The following is a 22129-nucleotide window of genomic DNA, read 5'->3' as shown; positions in this document are numbered from 1 at the left end:
TTTGGTTCAGGTTGTGATCCCGGGGTCCTGGGATCGAGTCCCGCATCAGGCTCTGTGTCTCTGCCTCTCTCTCTCTCTTTCTGTGTCTCTCATGAATAAATAAAGTCTTAAACAACAACAACAAAAAAATAGAGTTTCCTGTTGCAGAGTGATAAGCCACTGGAAACACAAGGGCCAGTGCATGTGTAGACAGTTGGCTGAGGACCAGATGAGATGAAGGATAGTTCATTGGAAGACAGTTAAGGAGCATAATAGTGAGAACTAAGTGCCCCACCATGTCTGGGTCCTTACACACAACCTCAGGGAAGCTAGAAGGAGAGTCCAAATAGATGAAGCTTGAGTTTTTTACTACTTCAAATGAACTTTTAAAAGATATTAATGAAAAAGTCAATAACAATTGGGAGGGGGTAGGCTAACAGATGTTTAAGGATACAGCGGTTGGTCTAGATAATTGATCACCAAAAAACTGAAATGTTTTTAGAATTAAACCAGGGCACCTGGGTGGCTCAGTGGTTTAGCGCCGCCTTCAGCCCAGGGCCAGATCCTGGAGACCTGAGATCAAGCCCCATGTCAGGCTCCCTGCATGGAGCCTGCTTCTCCCTCTGCCTGTGTCTCTCCCTCTCTCTCTCTCTCTCTCTCTGTGTCTATCACGAATAAATAAATAAAATCTTTAAAAAAAAAAAAAAAAAAGAATTAAGCCAGATCTACAACTACCAGAATCTCAAGCATAGATAACTGACTTTAATCTATCATGTTTAAAGTATGTTGGGAAGACAATTTAACAGTGCTTTGCTTCTTAAAAGAAAATAATGAAAAAAAAAAAAAAGAAAATAATGAAGCCTCCACATGTGCGAATTAGATAAACTGCCTTTCTTCTTTATCTACCACATAAAACTAGGGATCTTGTCTAGATTTTTACTAGACAAGTACTGCTCTAGAAAGCTTGTTGCTAGACAAGTGTTGATAAAGAAATATTAAACTTGGCAGGTTGTATATGTATCAAATTACTATTTTACTAATCTATATATTTAGGATTATCCATGACAAAAATACTAGTCATGGCAAAGTTTAAATGCTTGTCTAGCCTCCTCTGTTCCTTGCCCAACATCTAAGATTCAGGTTTAAATCTCAGGCTGTACAGTTAAAACCTGGGTAACCTTGAAGAAATGCCTATTTCAATTTCAGTCCCAGTTTCTTTACCTATATATCTAGAATAATAACAACTTCATAAAAATGGCTAGAGAAGTAAATGAAATGATGCATATAAAATGCCTAGCACATTGCCTGGCATCTGGAAATTACCCAATTCATGCTCAGGATATGCCAGAATCATTCACACATTATTCTGGACAAAAAAAAAAAAAAAGTGGAAGAAGAGAAAGTTATCGTACCTGCATATGCTATGTTATAACATGGTATTGATAGTTAGACGGGAGCTAGAAGCAAGGACGGCGATACATAGGTTACACATTAGAAGCACAACATCACACCTTAGAAGCCTGGGACCACATCATCCTGACTTTGTGGCTTCCCAGACCCCTCAACATCTTAGCCTTGTGGCTTCCAAGACCTCAGAGCAGAACCCGTGCTCTCCTCTCTCACCTCTGCCCCGAAGGAAATTCCTAAATGCAATTTGCATTGCGGTTTTACTGCCCTCCCCACCAGGGGGGAAAGCTGCCGTGACATTTCCAGTACAAACCTTGTAGCATCAAACACTCCCCTTCCCAACCTGTGGGAGGAGTCTGTCAAATGACTGGAAGCAGCTTCCATTAGAGACTACCCTGTCTGTGACCCAAGACCCTGCCCACATAAAAGGAAAGGACCCCTGTGGTCTCAGGGTGGTTGCCAAGTCTGGGTCTGCCCATCCTCCCATTGAGAGTGTCCTGTCCTTATAAACTGCTTTGTGTTTGCTACTCTGCTTCCTGCTGTCTTTATGCAAGTGAAGATCCTCCTGTAAAAGCCTTCCCTCTGGAACCCAGGAACTGAAACTTCCATTCACACAACACAGTCTCTCCCACTGATGAGAGTATTTTTTAAACTGTGGTCTGTGACCCATTAATGAGTCTTGAAACAATCCAGTACCCATCAGCATTTTTTTTTTTTTTAAGAAATAGCATAGCATGACATAGTATGGCATAAATCAAAGAGGAAGACACATAATAAAAAAATCCTTCATAAAAATGTGTTTTATGTTTACATATATAAGTATATATTAAGTCGTCAAATGTATATACTGCATTAAAGGCCCTAATTCTTTATCCCTATTCCCCCTGTATTCAAACTCCTTAACACATGACTTTGCAGTCTCTTTATTTAAGAGATGGAGTCTATTTTCCATGCTTAGAATCTGAGCCTGGCTGTAGAAATCAATCAGTCCAACAGAATAAGGCAGAAATGACAATATGCGAGTTCAAAACCTCTCCCCAAAAGGTCTTGCATCTTTCCACTTGCCCTTTGGCAACCCCGCAATCACTATAAACTCACATCTGGGCCTGTGTGCTGGTCCCAGGTTAAGGAGACACGCATGGAACAGTTATAGTGCATCACTCAACCCCAGAGCAGAGGAGAGACCCAGCAGACTCACAGACACTTCTAGAGACACAAATCAGTCAGCTCAGCCTAGCCCAGGGATCAATCCCCCAGCAAACCAGAGCTGGGAGTTATAATAATGACTGTTGTTTTGTGCCACAGAATTTTGGCATGACTTGTTCTACTACAACAGTATGAAGTAAGACAAACAAACAAATTGGTCATAAATAAAATACTTGAAAGATGCAAGTTAGAAATCGACGTATATTCTACCAATTGTAATGGGCAGTGAATTTGTTTTCTAAGAGATCCCTAATACCTCCACTTATGATAACATGAAAGGTCTTTTATTACTCCTTCAGACCACTGTACATCAGAACTTCTCATTTATGATGTTATATAAAAATCACCTCCTTTTTGTTTCTGGAAATTTAAACAACATAGAGAAGTAACATAGAAAGATATATGAAAAACAAAGTAATAACGCAGAAAGTAGGAAGAAAAAAAAAGAACCCCTCATAATGCCACCACTCAGATTTAACAAATATAAACACTTGGCATATTTACTTCAAGTGTTTTTTCTATGTTTGCACTTTATTGTCCTTTAAAATATTAGAACTGTAGATATAGGTAAAGTATAACTCGAACTTAATCCCCATTCTTATCCCCTTGCTAGACTGCTGTGTATTCTCCTAATCTTCTAATCTTTTTCTCATTCCTTTGTCTACATTTATATGCTCCTGCATATAAACTACACATAAAACATGGAGAGGCTCTTAAAACATAGGGATGGAATAAGAAGCACATACTAGATGCAAGTTACTGGTAATATTTTACTTCTTGGGAAGGGGTAAGCACATAGGTATTAATGATTATTATATAATTATTATATAATTACTATTATTATACTGACCATATATCTTGCGAACTTGCCAACCTGACTCACAAATTCTAGCAGTTGTTTTGTAGATTCCACAGGATTTTCAGATAATCATGTTGTCTGAAAATAAAGACCATTTTACTTCTTCCTTCCCAACCTGGATACACTCTATCACTTTCCTTACCTGATTACACTGGACAGAACCTCCAGTAGAATGTTAGATTGAAGTGGTCAGAGGGCAGACTTTGTCTTGTTCTTGATCTTCGGGGGAAAGTATTCATTCTTTTACTGTGAAGTATGATGTTAGCTGGAAGGTTTTCATAAATGCTATTTATTAGGTTGAAGAAGTCTCTTTCTCACTCTGCTGAGAGTTTTTGTGGGACGAATGATGGATTTGGTCAACTGTGATTTCTGGGGCTATTGAGATTTTTAAAAATTATTATTTTTTTGGGCAGCCCCAGTGGCCCAGCAGTTTAGCGCCACCGTCAGCCTGGGGTGTGATCTTGGAGATCTCTCTCTCTCTCTCTCTGTGTGTGTCTCTCATGAATAAATAAATAAAATCTTTAAAAAATATATTATTATTTTTGTTTGGTCGGTTTTAGTTTGTTAAAATGGTGAATTACATGGGTTGCTCTTTTTGAAAGTTAGACCAATCTTGCATTCCTGTGGTAGACTTCATTTGGTCATGATGCATTATTCTTTTAATATATTAAATTTGCAAAAGTTTTGGTCAGAATATTTGCATCTATATTCACAAGAGATAGCAGTCTATAGTTTTCTACTCTTGTAATCTTTGTCTAGTTTTAGTATCAGAGTAATGCTGGCCAGTTGGGAAGTGTTCCTTCTTTTTCAATTTTCTGGAAGAGTTGGTATAGAACTGGTAATACTTCTTTATTTTTTTTTTAAATTTTATTTATTTATTCGTGACAGATAGAGAGAGAGAGAGAGAGAGAGAGGCAGAGACACAGGCAGAGGGAGAAGCAGGCTCCATGCAGGGAGCCCGACATGGGACTCGATCCAGGGTCTCCAAGATCACACCCCAGGCTGAAGGTGGTGCTAAACCGCTGGGCCACCGGGGCTGCCCCAATACTTCTTTAAATGCTAGGTAAAATTCACCAGTGAAGCCATTTGGGCATTGAGATTTCTTTGTGGGATGAACTTTATAAATGTAATTCCTTTGATAGATATAGGGCTATTTAGGTTCTAGTTTTCTTCTTTTTTTCTTTTTTTAAAGATTTTATTTATTTATTCATGGGAGACACACAGAGAGAGGCAGAGACATAGGCTGAGGGAGAAACAAGCTCTTTGCAGGGAGCCCGATGTGGGACTCGATCCCAGGACCATGGGATCATGACCTGAGCTGAAGGCAGATGCTCAACCACTGAGCCACCCAGGAGCCCCTCTAGCTTTCTTCTTGAGTGAGCTTTGGTACTTCGTGTCTTTCAAAAAACATTGGTTCATTTCATCTAACCTGTTATATTTATTGGCATACATTTTTCATCATATTCCCTTATTATCCTTTTAACATGTTAGAATTTGTAATTACATCAACTCTCTCATTCTTGATACTGGCAATTTGTCTTTTCTATTTGTTTTCCCTAATCAGTCTGGCTAGAGGTATGTTCAACTACATATATTTTCTATGTATTCCACCCAAAGGCCTGTGGATCTTGGGTTTTTCCGGTCTGGAAAATAGAAATGGCTCTATGTAGGTGCTGGGCACTGTTCTCTCCATTCCTTTTAGGTGATTCTTTCTCTGTATAAGTTTCCTTATATACATGCACCCTGAGTACTGAATGCCCCCCCCCCCCCCCATCTGAGTCTCTCTCTCTGCAGCCTCTTAGCGATACTGTGTCCTGTGAACTTCAGCCACTATGGTCTTCCCAGACTCAAGGCTCATTCTCCTCAGCTCAGAAAGTCCTGTGTGCTTTACCAGGGTGACCCCCATCTCATGGCACAGCCTTGAAACCCTCAAGCCCAGATGGGATAATCAAAGTGCTCACCTTATTAGTTTCTTATGTCTCAAGGGAGAGTTGCTGAGTCTAGTGAATGTAAATTGCTTTTTCATATATCTTGTGTGTGTCTGTGTGTGTGTTTTCCAGTTGTTTCAGGCAAGGAAAACACCCTGTTCCTATATCTTGGTCAGAAGCAGAGTCCCATGATTATATTATTTTAGGTGAATACATTTTTATAAAGAAGGTTCACATCAATACCTATAAGTCTACAGTATTCAAGTGTTATCTGTTGTATGCATGCACCCATTCTATTTATCTATTCCTCTACTGGTGAACACTTTCACTATTTTTAGTTATTCACTATTAAAACAAACTGCAGTAAACATTTTTGATTATACCAGCAGATTTCTCTTTAGTCACTTGAAAAATGAGATCTCTACACCATATGATAGGCACATTTTCAGATTTATTAGCATTTTCAAGTTACCTTCTGGAGTGACTGCCATGAAGCACATCTCTTTCAGCGTGTTTACAAGTATATGCTTTCCTACATCCCTGTCAACATTTAATATCATCAGACTTTATTCTTTGCCAATCTGATGTGTGAAAAAGTATCTCATTTCGAGTTGGCATTTACCTGATTATTAGTGACATTGAGAAATTTTTCATATTTACTGACTATTTAAACGTCTTTTATAAATCACCCCTTTTAAAATTAGGTTTTTGTATTTTTCATGATCATTTAAAAAGATTTATTTATATGAGACTGTTCCTTACCATGGTAAGTTTCTGTCACCATTGGATCCAGGGTGGCTTCCCAAGACCTGAGGTCTCAAGCTCACTGGCCCCACCCACTGTGTTGTCTTCTCATAAGACTTTCAGGGTCATGCAATTCCTGGCCAAGAAATAAAAGTAGAAGCTGTGCATTCCCCGGTGCATTTGGATGGAAGCTGGATACAATCAGAGACAACCTCAAGAGGAGACATGGGAGAGAGCCAAGCTGGGCCTACAAGTAATCGCACATGATATGGCACATGTATATGTGCTATACGATATCCCTTGCTCCTACCGCATCATGCTGTAACATCATGTCCCCTGGACAATAGACATGTTTTACTGGGAAAACCATTTTCTACCATTTCTATGCTTCTGTCCTAGTAGGTTGGTTCAGTGATAAATATGTGAGACCTTAGGTTTACATAATAAATATGTATATATATATACTGGATATAATGAAGATTTTTTGTCCCAATATAATGCTTTATATTTTATTTTAACTTTAATGGGCACCTTGTCTATAGGTTTTAAAAATTTGATATGTTGGGGGCCTCTGGGTGGCTCATAGACTGAGTTTCTGACTTGATTTCAGCCTAGGTCATGAACTCAGGGTTGTGAGACTGAGCCTAGCATAAGGCTCCATGCTCAACGGTGATTCTTTTTTTTTCTCTCTCAAATAAATAAATAAACAAACAAATCTGATGCATTGAATTGTGTCATTTTTTTTGTTGTTGTTGATTTTTCATTTGTGTCTATATCTTTTCTAAGAAAGCTTTACCTGGTTGAAATTCATGGAGATGTTTTTCCATTAAAATCTCCAATAATTCATTTTATTATTATTATTATTACTTCCATCTGTAATTAATTTTTATGTATGGTATGAGGTAGGAACCTAATTGGATTTTTTTTCTTCCAAAACAGCAAGCCAATTGTTCTAATACTATGTATTGGATTGCTATTTCTCTCAAAGTTTGACAACACCTTTATTTCATACATACATACATACATACATATGTGTTTGTCTCTGAGGTTTTTTTTTTTTTTTTTTTTTTTTTTGTCTCTGAGTTTTAAAATTTCCTCTTGGGATCCCAGTGGTTTGCCGCCTGCCTTTGGCCCAGGGCTGATTCTGGAGATCCAGGATCGAATCCCACATCGGGCTCCCGGTGCATGGAGCCTGCTTCTCCCTCTGCCTGTGTCTCTGCCTCTCCCTCTCTCTCTGTGACTATCATAAATAAATAAAAATTAAAAAAAAACAAAAAAATAAAATAAAATTTCCTCTCCCCTTCTCCTTTCCCTTTCTTCTTTTCCCACAAATCAGTTTGTATCAGGCACAATAATATATTTTATAAAGAATTAACAGAAATTATCTCAGAGCCTCTTATTACTTTTATTTTTTAAATATGAAGAACCCTAGTCTTTCGACTTATTTTATACTTAATAATCAGATTTCCTACTTCTTAGGTTAGTTTTGGTCATGTTTTCCCCTTAGGTTTAAAAATACTGCTTTTTTTTTTTTTCCTGCAACAGTTTTGCCACCAGAACACAGCGTGGTGGTCGTGAAAACCACCGCTAAACCTAAACCAAAAATGGGACAGGAAAGGACTCACAACAACATCATCGTCATTGGACACGTAGACTCGGGCAAGTCTACCACTACTGGCCATCTGATCCACAAATGTGGTGGGATCCACCAAAGAACTATCGAAGAATTTGAGAAGGAGGCTGCTGAGATGGGAAAAGGCTCCTTCAAGTATGCCTGGGCCTTGGATAAACTGAAAGCTGGACGTGAACGTGGTATCACCATTGATATCTCCCTGTGGAAATTCGAGACCAGCAAGTATTACGTGACCATCATTGATGCCCCAGGACACAGAGACTTTATCAAAACCATGATTCCGGGCACACGTGAGGCTGACTGTGCTGTCCTGGTCGTTGCTGCTGGTGTCGGTGAATTTGAAGCAGGGTCTCGGGGAATGGGCAGACCCGTGAGCGTGCCCTCTGGCTTACACACTGGGCGTGAAACAACTAATCGTTGGTGTTAACGAAACGGATCCCACTGAGCCACCCCACAGCCCGAGGAGCCCCGAGGACATCGCCCAGGAAGTCAGCACCCGCACCACGGAGCTTGGCTACCCCCCACGCAGCAGCACCACTTGTGCCGTCTCTGGCTGGAAAGGTGACGACAGGCTGGAGCCAGGGGCTAACACGCCGTGGGGCCAGGGACGGAAAGTGCCCCGTGAGGACGGGGATGCGGGAACCCACTGCTCGGAGCTCTGGCTGCATCCCGCCGCCGACTCGCCCACCTGCCAAGCCCTTGCACCTGCCCCTCCGGGACGCCTGCAAAATCGGTGGTGTCGGTACCGGCCCGGGGCCGAGGGGGGCTGGTGTTCTTCGGCCTGGCAGGGGGTCACCTTGCTCCGGTCAATGTTACACCCGAAGGAAAGTCTGTGGAAATGCACCGGGACGCTGGAGTGAGGCTCTTCCTGGGGACAACGTGGGCTTCGATGTCAAGAGCGTGTCTGTCAAAGATGTTCGTCGCGGCGACGCGGCCGGCGACAGCAACAAGGACCCACCCGTGGAAGCAGCTGGCTTCGCGGCTCAGGTGATTCTCCTGAACCTCCAGGCCAAATCGGTGCTGGACACGCACCTGTGCTGGGCCGACCCGCAGCTCACAGCGCTTGCAAGTTTGCTGGGCTGAAGGGGAAGGTAGATCGTCGTTCTGGAAAGAAGCTGGAAGATGGTCCCAAGTTCGTGAAATCTGGGGATGTGGTTCCTGGCAAACCTATGTGTGTTGAGAGCTTCTCTGACCACCCTCCTCTGGGCCGTTTTGCTGCTCGTGACATGAGACAGACGGTGGCGCGGATGTCCTCAAAGCGGAGGACAAGAAGGCAGCTGGAGCTGGCAGAGTCCCCCAGTCTGCCCAGAAAGCCCAGGAGGCTAAATGAGTATTATCCCCAACACCTGCCACCCCAGTCTTGATCGGTGGTGGAAGAACGGCCTCAGAACTGTGTCAATCGGCCACTTGGGTTGAATAGTAAAAGTCTGGTTAATGAGAACAGCGCATCGTAAAACCCTCAGAAGGAAGGGAGAATGTTGTGTGGACCATTTGGTTTGTGTGTGTGGCAGTTTTAAGTCATTAGTTTTTAAAATCAGTACTTTTTAATGGAAACCACTTGACCAAAAATCTGTCACAGAATTTTGAGACCCAATAAAACAAAAGTTTAATAAAAAAATAAAAAAATAAAAAATAAAAATATCGAGGTTCTAAAATTTCATGGCATAAATTTATTTATATAATTCTTTATTGTAAAATGTTCCACAATCTAGTTACATGCAACTTAAATTTTTGTGATGTTACGTTTTGTGCCATCACTTTCTTTTTTCCTCCTCTCTCCTAATTTTGCTCCTAATGACTACACACATCCAGGAAAATTGTAGTGTATTCTATAGTAGAGATTATAAATTTATTTTAGTCTTTCACTGTTGGTATCAAACCCAGCTTTTAGGCTCCACTAATTGTCAATTGATTGCTCTAGTGTTTCAACAATACCCTGAGGAACAAATTGCTCTGTAGTGTGAATCAGTTAGATTTAAGCTTCTTTACAGAGATAATCTTTGAGGCCAGTCGTTTGTCCCACTCACAGGAGGCGTTTTCCTGGTTCTATTTTTCCTTGTATCTCTGTTAAACATACAGCTGATCTGTGATTTAGCATGTTGCTCTCAAGAACTCCTCGCCTCCTCGTCTACCACCAAAATCTCCATTATTTTTAAAAGTGCCTTCAAGGCTTGATCTTCCCTTTAGTCTCTCCAAATAAAGTCATTGTCCTTAGAAAGACCTACATTGCTCTCCGTTCTTCCAGCCAGTCTCCCTATGCAAAAACTCTGAGCTACTTCTCCAGGCCTGAGGGTGGGGACAGTGGCCCATGGCTTTAATGAGTTTCAGAGAAGAGACAGAGGCTCTGAAGAGCTGAGCTGATGTGGTTTTTTCTTTGTCCCACACTTTTACTCAGCCTCCATAATCTTTCTTCACACAGATCCTGTAGTATTGTTGGTTGAAAATTTTATTTCCAACTTCAGCCATATTAGATTGAGTGTTACTCTACACATTCTGCCCTCAGACAGACATATTTTGGAGGGAGAGCTCACCTTAACATCATGCCTTCTACTGATGTTTTAGGGACTCATTCTAAAGGAGACAAACTTTGAGTCCTTATATATCTAGAACTTTCTTTGTTTCACTATCACTTCTGAGTGATAGTTCGACTAGGTAAGAACCTTAATTTTTTCCCCCTCAGCGCACCTAGATGGCTCAGATGGTTAAGCATGTGCCTTAGGCTCAGGTCATGATCTTGAGGTCCTGGGATGGAGCCGCACAACCCGCTCCCTCCTCAGCGGGGAGTCTGCTTCTTTCTCTCACTCTGCCCCTCCCCCTCAATCATTTTCTCTCTCTCAAATAAATCAGTAAATCTTTAAAAAAAAATCAATCAGTTTTCTTCCTCAAATTTTTGAAGACATTACTCCATTGTCTTCCGGCATCCACAACCATTGATAATTAATCAGTCTTCACTCAGATCCTTGTTCATTTACAAATACTTTCTTTTACCCTTGTAAATCTTAGGATTGTTAATGTTCTGAAGTTTTAATATTATGTGTCTAAATATAATTATTTTGCTTTAGTATTTCTCATCACAGTGAATCTTTTCAAACTCATTATCTCTCTTTAGTGTCATAAAATTATCAGTGATCCTCCTTTAAGATGCTATCTATATTATCCCTACTATCCTCTCCTGGAGGAGTTTCTTGAATTATTGTCCATATCACAAGTTGAATTCTGAGATAAGTTCATTTAATTATCCCAGTGGACTTATTTTTCTGCTGTGCTCATTGCTATTCAGTTTGCTTTTAAAGTTTTATTTTTTAATTCCAATAACTACATTTTTTATTGCCAATGTTTCTTATTATTTATTCTTCATAATTATCTATTCTTGTGGCATAACCCCATATTCTTGTTTTTAAACTTTCATTCTTCTCTCATGGCTGAAATCTCTTATCTTACTAATGGCATCAAAAGTCCTTATTTTGAAGTCCTTTTTTGGTTGTACTAGTATATCTATTTTCCTCACTATCAGCTTTTCTTGTTTACCAGTTTGTTGTTTGTCTTTCATTGTCTTTGTGAAGTGCCTATGTAGTCATTTTCCACAGAGTGTCTCCTCCGAGAGCATCCTGCTGTCTTTTTTTTTTTTTTCCATTCTGCTCTCTTATAAGCAAGGTTGTGGTGGCCTCTGCATAGGCTCCACTGGCAGTCTGGCTCCTCTGCAAGTCTGACACTCAGGGCTACACTCTTTACAGTTCTATTTCTAGAAATGCTCCTGTTAAGGCTCAGCTCTGGGCTCCCATAACTGTATGAGCTGTGTTGCAGGAGCCCCAAGCTAAATGTCAGGAGGTATTGCTGTCCTTAGGTCAGCCGAGAGTCAAAAGCAGGTGGCATTTTTCCCAGCACCCAGTTTTACACAAGTTGTATAGATGTGGCTGTGAGCTACACACACAACTTGTGTGGGCATAAAGATACTGGCACCTTTTTCCAAGCACTCACTTGGGTTCCAACCCTTGCCTGCCTATGGACTGATTTCACAGCTCTGACTGTTCTGAACTTTATTTGTTCCCCATTGCCTTTTTCTTTCTTTTTTTTTTTTTGCCTTTTTCTTTTAGGAAAATATCCTTACTCTGGTCTACAGAGATCTCTTGTTCTTGTTTTCTAGAACAACTATGTTTATTAATTTTAAAAATGTTTTGCTCTGATGTCTGTTTGTAGCAGGTAGGACAATATGTGTACAATTCAACATTATTGACCAGAAAATAATACAAATAATTTCTTTATATAAAATGTTATATATTAGCAATGATATAATATATACAGAACATATGATACACAATATATACCATAAAATATGCAGAAATCTTATTTTCCCATACATATAGAAAAATCCTACCTAATGGGATAATAGGTTTTAAGGTCTATGAAAATTGTTCTTGAAGGTACCATGCTGGAGAACAATCTACTGCCTCTCAGTGAATCCAACATGGCTGGTTTTTCTCTCCAGTACTTGATAAGATCAGTTTCTCTGATTGATACCAGAGGTGGTGGCTGTCTCAGGTTTATGGGCCATGCTGAATGAACAATAAGTCATATCTTTCATCTACAGACTCACATATAATGAAGTATGATGCCTGAGTTCTAAGAGACATGTAGGAAGCAAGACTGTCTGAAGGTAGAGCATATTTATATTTCTATGTTATGTTCACTCCTGGACATTCCTAATTAAATAGAATGTCAAGTAACATAGCCTGTATTATTTAATATACTATTTCTCATTGTTTTTTACTCTTACTATTGCTTTAAAAATTTATCTAGGTTAAGTGCAAGTACTATGCAATTCATATTACCATATGCTGTGATATATTAATGATTTTATGTACTTCAAAGGGAATATTTAAGCATATACCATGGGATGTCAACAGGTATGGTTTCAACTATTAGAGCAGAGAGCATGAGTTGTGGTAATTGAGCAGCTTAGGAATTTAGACACTCTCCCCAAATATCTAACTTATACTCAGGAAAGTGCTTTCTCACATAGCAGCACCTAAATCATTCTTAACCAAAATCGAAGCCAAGCAACACAATATCAATTTAAAAAACCTACAGGGGACACCTGGGTGGCTCAGTGGTTGGGTGTCTGCCTTCAGCCCAGGGCATGGTCCTAGAGTCCTGGGATCGAGTCCTGCATTGGGCTCCCTGCATGGAGCCTGCTTCTCCCTCTGCCTGTGTCTCTGCCTCTCTCTCTCTCTGTCTCTCATGAATAAATAAATAAAATCTTAAAAAAAAAAAAACTACAGAAAATTCTGAACAGCACGGGCACTGAATTAAAGTCAGGAATTCAAAAAAATAATAATAATAAAGTCAGGAATTCTTTTGTCTAGGACCCAACAACTAGGGAGTATGACCCAAGATACATCATATGACTGTTTGGACAACACATGTAAAGTAAAAGTTATAGACATCTCCTCCCTAAGAACACCTCAAATATAAATATTTCATAAAATATTCACTAACTTTTCCCAACATATAATAGGCACTTATTGATGGTTTAATGCACTATGCTCTGTCTGCGTACTGACAATGCAAAAATTAAGAAAAATACATGGTCTGTTTTTAGGAGTTCATGATTAGAGAGTCAGACAACTGTAACAGAAAATGGCAGTGTAGTGTAGAAATTTGTAGGATGAGAAGGAAAATCAATCAAGGAGGGCACACCTAACCTGGCTTGTGGTAGTGAAGGCTTGTTTTCCAGAGGACTGTGATGATTCTGAGATGCCTCAAAATATGTCAGGTAAAAGGGTAAGAAAAGCTGTTCCAAACACAGGAACCCAACTCTACAAACAAATATGTACTTTCTCATAAACTTCTTAGGTTTAAGGAAACTGAAACCTAGGATGCACATTGGGGGCAATGGCTGGAGATGGAGCAGGAGTCTGAAGATAACTACCAAATGACAGAGAAGATACTTTATTTCCCACTGTGCACTTAGGAGAAGAGGAAGGCTGATTCCCATTCAATTGATCACATTCCAGTTCAGATACATCCTGAATTTACAAGACTGTTTCTCCATTGGACAGGTCAGAAATAGCTTAGTTGCTTGGAATTCAATTCTTAGAAGAAATTATGGCTGGGTTTATGCAATGATCTGGGGGGAGGGACACAAGAGAAGTCCCTTTGGGGAGGACTGAATAGTCTCTGAGGGACAACTCACCCAGGTCAGCACATTAGAATCATCTGGGGAGTTTTTTTTTTTTTTTTTTGTATTTTTTTTTTATTGGAGTTCAATTTGCCAACATATAGTATAACACCCAGTGCTCATCCCGTCAAGTGCCACACTCAGTGCCCAACACCCAGTCATTCCACCCCCCCCCCACTACCCCTTCCACTGTCCCTTGTTCGTTTCCCAGAGTTAGGAGTCTCCCATGTTCTGTCACCCTCACTGATATTTCTCACTCATTTTCTCTCCTTTCTCCTTTAATCCCTTTCACTATTTTTTATATTCCCCAAATGAATGAAACCATATAATGTTTGTCCTTCTCCAAATGGACTTACTTCACTCAGCATAATACCCTCCAGTTCTATCCATGTTGAAGCAAATGGTCGGTATTTGTCATTTCTAGTGGCTGAGGAATATTCCATTGTATACATAGACCACAGCTTCTTTATCCATTCATCTTTCGATGGACACCGAGGCTCCTTCCACAGTCTGGGTACTGTGGACATTGCTGCTATAAACATTGGGGTCCAGGTGTCTTGGGTTTTCACTGCATCTGTATCTTTGGGGTAAATCCCCAGTAGAGCAATTGCTTGGTCATAGGGCAGGTCTATTTTACTCTTTGAGGAACCTCCACACAATTTTACAGAGTGGCTGTACCAGTTCACCTTATCTGGGGAGCTTTGAATATTCTCACTGATTAGGCTGCATCCCAGATTAACTAAGGCAGAATTTCTGTGGGTGGAACATAATAATCGGTATTTTGAAGATTCTCAATGGATTCAAATGTATATATAGCCAAGGTTGAGATCCTGCTCTAAAGAAAGAAGTCAGGTGTATGTAAGGAGCTTACACCAGCATAGTATTTTTTGTTAGGGGAGAGATGAGTCTAAGTAGATAGTGTTCTTAACTTAGATTGGACTTACATTCTCCCATGAAGTTCACGCAGGGTCTCTGGAGAGGGAGAAGTCAAAAACAATGGGAAGGGCTCTTTCCTTAAAAATTCTATAGCATGTTTTGTGCCCCTCTAAGAGAGTACCACGAAGAGGTGTTCATTTCCATTTTGCAATAGAACTTCAAGCAGTTCTAGCTTGAGGTCTCCAGCATACCTAGAATGGGGTGTGTAATTAAGAGACTGTGTCTGGCCACGGTGACAGTTGTTGTTGTCAGGAAATATGGAACCTCATACCCATATGAATGTGTCGTGGGGAGAGGGTGCTGGGGAACACCATGTGAAAACTGACTGGATATGTCAGCTAGTATAAAAACCCATGACAGACTAAAAAATAATACCAAAAGTGTGAGGCATAATTAAAAAGAATTACACATGGAGTCTCTAAAGCTTTAGTACTACAGGGAAAATATCCACATAGGAAATATTTTCATTATTTCAATAGATATTTGCTGAATAGCTACTATGTGCCAGGTACTATAGTAGGTGAAGGAAATAAGGTAATGGACAAGACAGACAAACATCTTTCTTAACAGAACCTATACTTTCAAAGAGAAGATAGCAAAGAAAAAAATAGATACATAATGCAATGTCTGATAATGAGAAGTGCCAGAACGAAAAATAAAAGGCTGCTATTCTTAGATAGGCCTCTCTAAACATAAGCCATTTGAATAGAGACATGAATGAAAAGAGTATTACTATGCAAATTATTGGCTTGGGAAACATTGTTTTCAAGACTACATTCTTAAAAATTATTAAAGATTCAAAGGAGCTTTGCTTATGTAACTTATATACACTGATTTTATCATATAAGCAATTAAAACTGGTAGACTGTTTAAATATTTTTTAATTATTTGGAAAAAATAATAAACCTATTTATTAATAGGTTTGTTATAACCCTATTTATTAATTATTAATAAATAAATAAAACTATTACATGTCAAAATAAACAATAAAGTTTATTTAAAATAACTATATATTCAAAGACAAAAAAATAGTGAGAAGAGAGGCACTGTTTTACCATTGATAATCTTTTTATGTTCAGCTTAGGAGAAGACAGCTGGATTCTCAAATCTGCTTCTGTATCCAGCATCAGACACATATGTAGTTGAAGTAAAAGGCTAATAAAAATAGCCTTTTAAGATTCATGACCAAATAGTCACCATTATGTTTTCCAGTATGAATGAGTGTGTTAAAGGAAAAAAAAAAAAAAAAAAAAAAAAGAACAGGTATATGCAGATGAGGACTGACCCTCATATTTAAGTGTCTTTATATCTGACTGGATATTGTTCCAAAGTCTTCCTTAAGGGACACCTGTCGGTTGTCTGTCCTGCATCTTCTTTCTAACTAAGACTTTACCCTTTTGGTGTCTCTTCTCATCCATATGGTTGCACAGAAGCAGCTATGTGAGGATAGCATGAGTCGTAACCCCTCTTTAGACTGGAAAAAATAATTGCAACTTAAAGTAAAGCTTCGTGTCAAATCCTTTGGTAAATTAAAGACCTTTTTATAGTGCAAATATTCCCAACAAAATTAATACATTTTGTGAGATTAAACAAGTGTTTCTATATGCTTGAACTTTCTTAAAATATGTTCATTTCAAACTATATGAATGTACATTTTTATGAACCATAAATATTTTCAAAAGCATACCAGGCCCATAAATTATTTCCTCTTTTGCAGTTGATGAAATGCTAAAATGTAAGCCACAGAAGTTTGTCAAATAAATCATTTTAAACTGCAAAAAAAAAAAAAAAAAAGGCTTTTTAAGATAATCATGGTTATCTTTCCCTGAATCTACACCAAAACTTTACAAGCGGTAATTTCTCAAAGATTAGTTAAATGTGGAATTTGAAGCCAGTTCAATGAGCTTCCCATATTCTGTAATATTAAAGTCCAATATTGGTCTATCTTCTATTATTAATGGATTTGGTGACATCATGCATTGCTTATTTGGAAAACATTACTTTATTGAGTCATACAGATGTACCAAATGCTGTCACTTATCATTACACAATAAAAAACATCACATCTATTGATACCACCATTAATCTCACGAGAAAAAAAAAACATTAGTATCGGGAAGCTGTCAAGTTTACGGGGAAAACACTACATTTGCAAAACTCTAAGTTTTAATTTAATCAAACTAGAGCCTAATCCAGAGGGCTAGGGCATGTCCTACCACAACTCACTGGGTGCCTTCTGTACCCATACCATAGCTTCCTTCCCACAGACAAAAGCAGACCACTGAGTTACCTGATTTATTTCCTTCAAAGCCAATAGAAGGGTCTATCTCAGCTAGTAGGCACAGACCGCCCCACCCCATCCATCTTTCTGGTCTAAAAATCATACCACTCCCCAGCAGATTGGAAAGACTGTGTTGATAAATATAATGAATGATCCCACTCTTCACTTGAGACCCCACCCCCCACATAAAGGAGTGGCCTTAAACACATGATCACATAACAACTGTTGAAATAAATAGTAATGAGAAGATTGGTCTGTCACACTTATTAACAAACTGAATGGTGTTATTTCTAATTTTCGTCCTCCAAAAGGTGTAAAAACAATACAATATTAAACAATAATTAAGGCCAAACCTGACAGAGTCCACTGCCATAGATGAGCTCAGTGTGTAAGCCAAAGTCAGGAAAGAAGGGGCACTTTGAGAGAATGAAGAAAGCTCTCTGTTCTCTCAGGGATTTAATGGGTGGCTCTGTTACCTTGCCTACAGCTTTGTTTTGGGAGTATTACTAGTGGTTGCAATGTAAAAACCAAACACATTCATATTCACTTGGAAACACCACAGATATGCAGAGCATGGAGTTCTGAAGAGGCCTGAGAGGAAAGTAGGGAAATCACAGGAATAGTTTTTTGATGTTTAAAAAAAAAAATGCAGGGGGATCCCTGGGCGGCGCAGCGGTTTGGCGCCGCCTGCAGTCCGGGGTGTGATCCTGGGGACCCGGGATCGAGTCCCATGTCGGGCTCCCTGCATGGAGCCTGCTTCTCCCTCTGCCTGTGTCTCTGCCTCTCTCTTTCTCTGTCTCTATGAATAAATAAATAAGATCTTTAAAAAAAAGTTTTTTGTAACCAAAAAAAAAAAAAAAAATGAAATGAAGGGATAATTTTGCCTTTTTTAACAGATTATTAATTCTTCAAGAATGTCAATGTCACTCTATGAGAGTATGCTCTTCATCATGGTCACACATTATGAAAAGGATATACATGGCATGCGGTGTTTTAGAAAAGCACAGCTAGAATAAAGATATAATGATACTCTACTCAGCTAAGGGAAATCCCAAGTTTTCTTGCCATTTGAACACATGAATGTGAAATGTTATTTACTGGCCGGGGAGTTACAGAATTGTAGCCACAATTCCTTGAGCTTTGCAAATTTTTTTTTTTTTTATTCATTATATATACAAATTTATTTATTTATTTATTTATTTTGCTTCTACCTTTTTTTTTATTTTTTATTTTTTATTTTTTTTTTGACTTTGTTTTTTTTTTATTTTTATTTTTTTATTGGTGTTCAATTTACTAACATACAGAATAACCCCCAGTGCCCGTCACCCATTCACTCCCACCCCCCGCCCTCCTCCCCTTCTACCACCCCTAGTTCGTTTCCCAGAGTTAGCAGTCTTTACGTTCTGTCTCCCTTTCTGATATTTCCCACACATTTCTTCTCCCTTCCCTTCTATTCCCTTTCACTATTATTTATATTCCCCAAATGAATGAGAACATATAATGTTTGTCCTTCTCCGACTGGCTTACTTCACTCAGCATAATACCCTCCAGTTCCATCCACGTTGAAGCAAATGGTGGGTATTTGTCATTTCTAATAGCTGAGTAATATTCCATTGTATACATAAACCACATCTTCTTTATCCATTCATCTTTCGTTGGACACCGAGGTTCCTTCCACAGTTTGGCTATCGTGGCCATTGCTGCTAGAAACATCGGGGTGCAGGTGTCCCGGCGTTTCACTGCATCTGTATCTTTGGGGTAAATCCCCAGCAGTGCAATTGCTGGGTCGTAGGGCAGGTCTATTTTTAACTCTTTGAGGAACCTCCACACAGTTTTCCAGAGTGGCTGCACCAGTTCACATTCCCACCAACAGTGTATGAGGGTTCCCTTTTCTCCGCATCCTCTCCAACATTTGTGGTTTCCTGCCTTGTTAATTTTCCCCATTCTCACTGGTGGGAGGTGGTATCTCATTGTGGTTTTGATTTGTATTTCCCTGATGGCAAGTGATGCAGAGCATTTTCTCATGTGCATGTTGGCCATGTCTATGTCTTCCTCTGTGAGATTTCTGTTCATGTCTTTTGCCCATTTCATGATTGGATTGTTTGTTTCTTTGGTGTTGAGTTTAATAAGTTCTTTATAGATCTTGGAAACTAGCCCTTTATCTGATATGTCATTTGCAAATATCTTCTCCCATTCTGTAGGTTGTCTTTGAGTTTTGTTGACTGTATCCTTTGCTGTGCAAAAGCTTCTTATCTTGATGAAGTCCCAATAGTTCATTTTTGCTTTTGTTTCTTTTGCCTTCGTGGATGTATCTTGCAAGGAGCTTTGCAAATTTAAACACATGCTAGCTTTCTGTATCCCTTAGATATGTTCCTTTGGTTCTATTGAAAAGTGTTACTAATAAAATGTAAAGTGTGACCAACATAACTACAGAGTCTTGAGAAACAGTTAATGCTGCTGGATGCCTGCCCTTTCAATTATTATAACACACGTAAGATAAAGCAAATAAACAAGGAAGATAAAAGCCCATCCCACTTCCCAAAATCATGGTGGGAAGTGCCAAAAACAAAATGAAGAATCAAGATCAAAGGCTCTAGAGTAAGATGTGGTTAGCAGTCCTGGTTTGGATCTTCATTATATGACCATGGGCAAATCAATTCACTTTAAGCCTCAACTGTATGCATATATTATATAAGAGCTGTAACCTTATTGACCTCCTAGGGGTGTTGTGAGATTTAAATAATATCATGTTTCAGAAATGCTTAATAAATATTTGTCATTATTATTATTAAAACAAATATTATGAACACTGGGGATTGTGGCTGGCTCAGTTGGTGGAACATGTGACTTCTCATCTTGGGTTTTGAGTTCGAGCGCCACGTTGGGCATAGAGAGTGAAAATAAAATCTTGAAAAAAATATTATGAACACTGATATTTAAATAAATAAAATGATGAAATGCCTATCCTGAAAATTCTCTATTCAAAGACTATTTTAAATCTGTTTGATAACTACAATATTAGAAAGAAAATCTCATACTCAGAAATATGAGAATGTATTATTTAATGTTATAGAAAAAAATTTGTTAATATCCCTATACATGCCTTTTTAGGAAACACCAAGAACTAGCTAGTGCTGGAGATAAATCAGATTAATTTGAAACTATATAGATTTTCCTAATGATTAAAATATTTATATAAGGGCAAAAAAAGAAGTGAAAGTACTCCTATTTATTACAAAGCTTGCTACAGGCCAAATCTGAATTTGCCCTCAGGTGACTAAAGCAGACAGAGGTACTAAAGACCTGTGACTAGTCCCGGAGTGTGAGGCAAGAAGAGCTTCAGCACCAAGGAATGTTCAAGATAGAAGGGCAAGGGGGAGGTCAGGAACTCAACGGAGAGTAGCCAGAGACTTTCCTTTCCAATCTCCCTCCCTCATATTCTTGCCCCTCTTGCCCTGCTCCAATCTTTCCGGTGCTCACTGAAATCGGGATGACTTCTTTCTACTATATTCTTGAAAATGAACTTCAAAGCCACAGTTACCCTCAATGTTGGCAACCCTAGGTCTTTCAGCTTCCCGTCGCTCTTTTTTAAATAAGCCATACTGAGATATAATTTACACACCATATAATCCACCCAGGCGCTTCTCTTTTCATTTCTTCTTTTCTACCAAGAAAAGCCATTTGATTAGCATATATGGCCCCTGGTAGGAGATGAGCCATTTCAGTTTAGTACACCTCTCTCACGCTCTTCCTCCATAGTAAAAGGTCAACAGCCTCAGCAGACAAATGGACAGCAGGCAAAATCTTGCCAGGAACAGGGAATGAGTCATCTTAATATTTTGTACTTCATTTTGTAATTATAAAATCAATATCACTTGGAGAATTTACTTGGAGAATTCAGAGGAAGATGAAGAAGGAATCAACATTTACCTATCATCTATTATTACCCATTAGCCAGAAGTAACTACTCAAGTTGTATTTTTTCTTCCCTCTTTGTATCCCTGTCAGTGTGTGTGTGTGCGTGTGTTCCTATTTGAATTTCTACCATAGATGCAATCTAATATAATTATTTTCAAATATAATTGGCCCTAAAAATCCCTTTTTATAACTATATCATCATTCACAGTAGATGTTTCCATGTTGTTGGATGTTTAGGCTGTTCCCAGCTTTTTTGCTACCATAGATAACTCTGTGATCTTTGAATAACGTCTCTGTAGACTTCCTTACCATTCTTTTTTTTTCCTAAAGATTTTATTTATTTGAGAGAGAGACAGAGAGCGGGCAAGAGCGAGCATGAGTGGTGGGAGGGGCAGAGGGAGAAGCAGACTCTCCACTGAACAGGAGCCCGATGCGGCGCTCTATCCCAGGAGCCTGGGATCATGACCTGAGCCAAAATTAGATGCTTAACCAACTGAGCCACCCAGGCACCCCTACAATTCTCTTTAGGATAAATTCCTGCATGCAGTACTTTGGGGATTGAGATAATATCTGTTCACAGGCTTATATCCAAAACAAGTTTTTAAATATATTTATTTGTATTTGGAGAAATTTACCCCGGTTCACTATCTAATCCAGCACCCATGGTAAACTAATGCCATTTCTGAGTTCTTTCCAAGCCATCTAGTACTCCTTTGCAGAGCTTCCAAAAAAGTCAAAAAATTTATCATAGAAGGGGAAACTCCTTCAAATAGTTTTTTATTCAAATAAAGTAAAGTTGAGGTGATATCTTAGTAACCTAAAAGAACTTCTGGTTCTTGAATACTGTTAGTATTCAAGAAGCAATTCTCATTCATTCTGACGTGGTGTGCCACATTATTTTACCACAAATATCCTGACCAACTACTCTGGGGAGACTGTGTATTATAATGTGTCCTTTGTTGTGTGTGTCTATGTGTCCTGGGTGTGTGTGTATCCCTGTATGTGTGTGTTTGTATTTTATAAAGACAAGGAATCATCCTGGTTATTTTAAAAATAAATG

At 39.0% G+C, this 22129-nt stretch overlaps 1 protein-coding gene across 7 annotated transcripts in view; it reads right to left on the bottom strand.

Moving 5' to 3' along the window:
* Positions 1-22129, bottom strand: part of MTHFD2L (methylenetetrahydrofolate dehydrogenase (NADP+ dependent) 2 like) — a 136936-nt gene that overhangs the window by 46856 nt on the left and 67951 nt on the right. For 2 of the 7 annotated variants that reach the window (XM_072775384.1, XM_072775390.1), the window contains one exon: positions 8534-8871. The exons of 4 other annotated variants lie outside the window; for them this stretch is intronic. In XM_072775384.1, the coding sequence (XP_072631485.1) occupies positions 8549-8871 (323 nt within the window). In that variant the 3' untranslated portion in view covers positions 8534-8548. Of the gene's footprint in view, positions 1-3582; positions 3717-8533; positions 8872-22129 lie in introns of those variants that run through there. One more of the 7 variants, XM_072775388.1, reaches the window with a different exon arrangement.

Source organism: Canis lupus, chromosome 14 (genome assembly GCF_048164855.1).
Source record: "Canis lupus baileyi chromosome 14, mCanLup2.hap1, whole genome shotgun sequence".
In the NCBI taxonomy this organism is placed as follows: Eukaryota; Metazoa; Chordata; class Mammalia; order Carnivora; family Canidae; genus Canis; species Canis lupus.
This window is presented reverse-complemented; position numbering and strand designations above follow the sequence as displayed.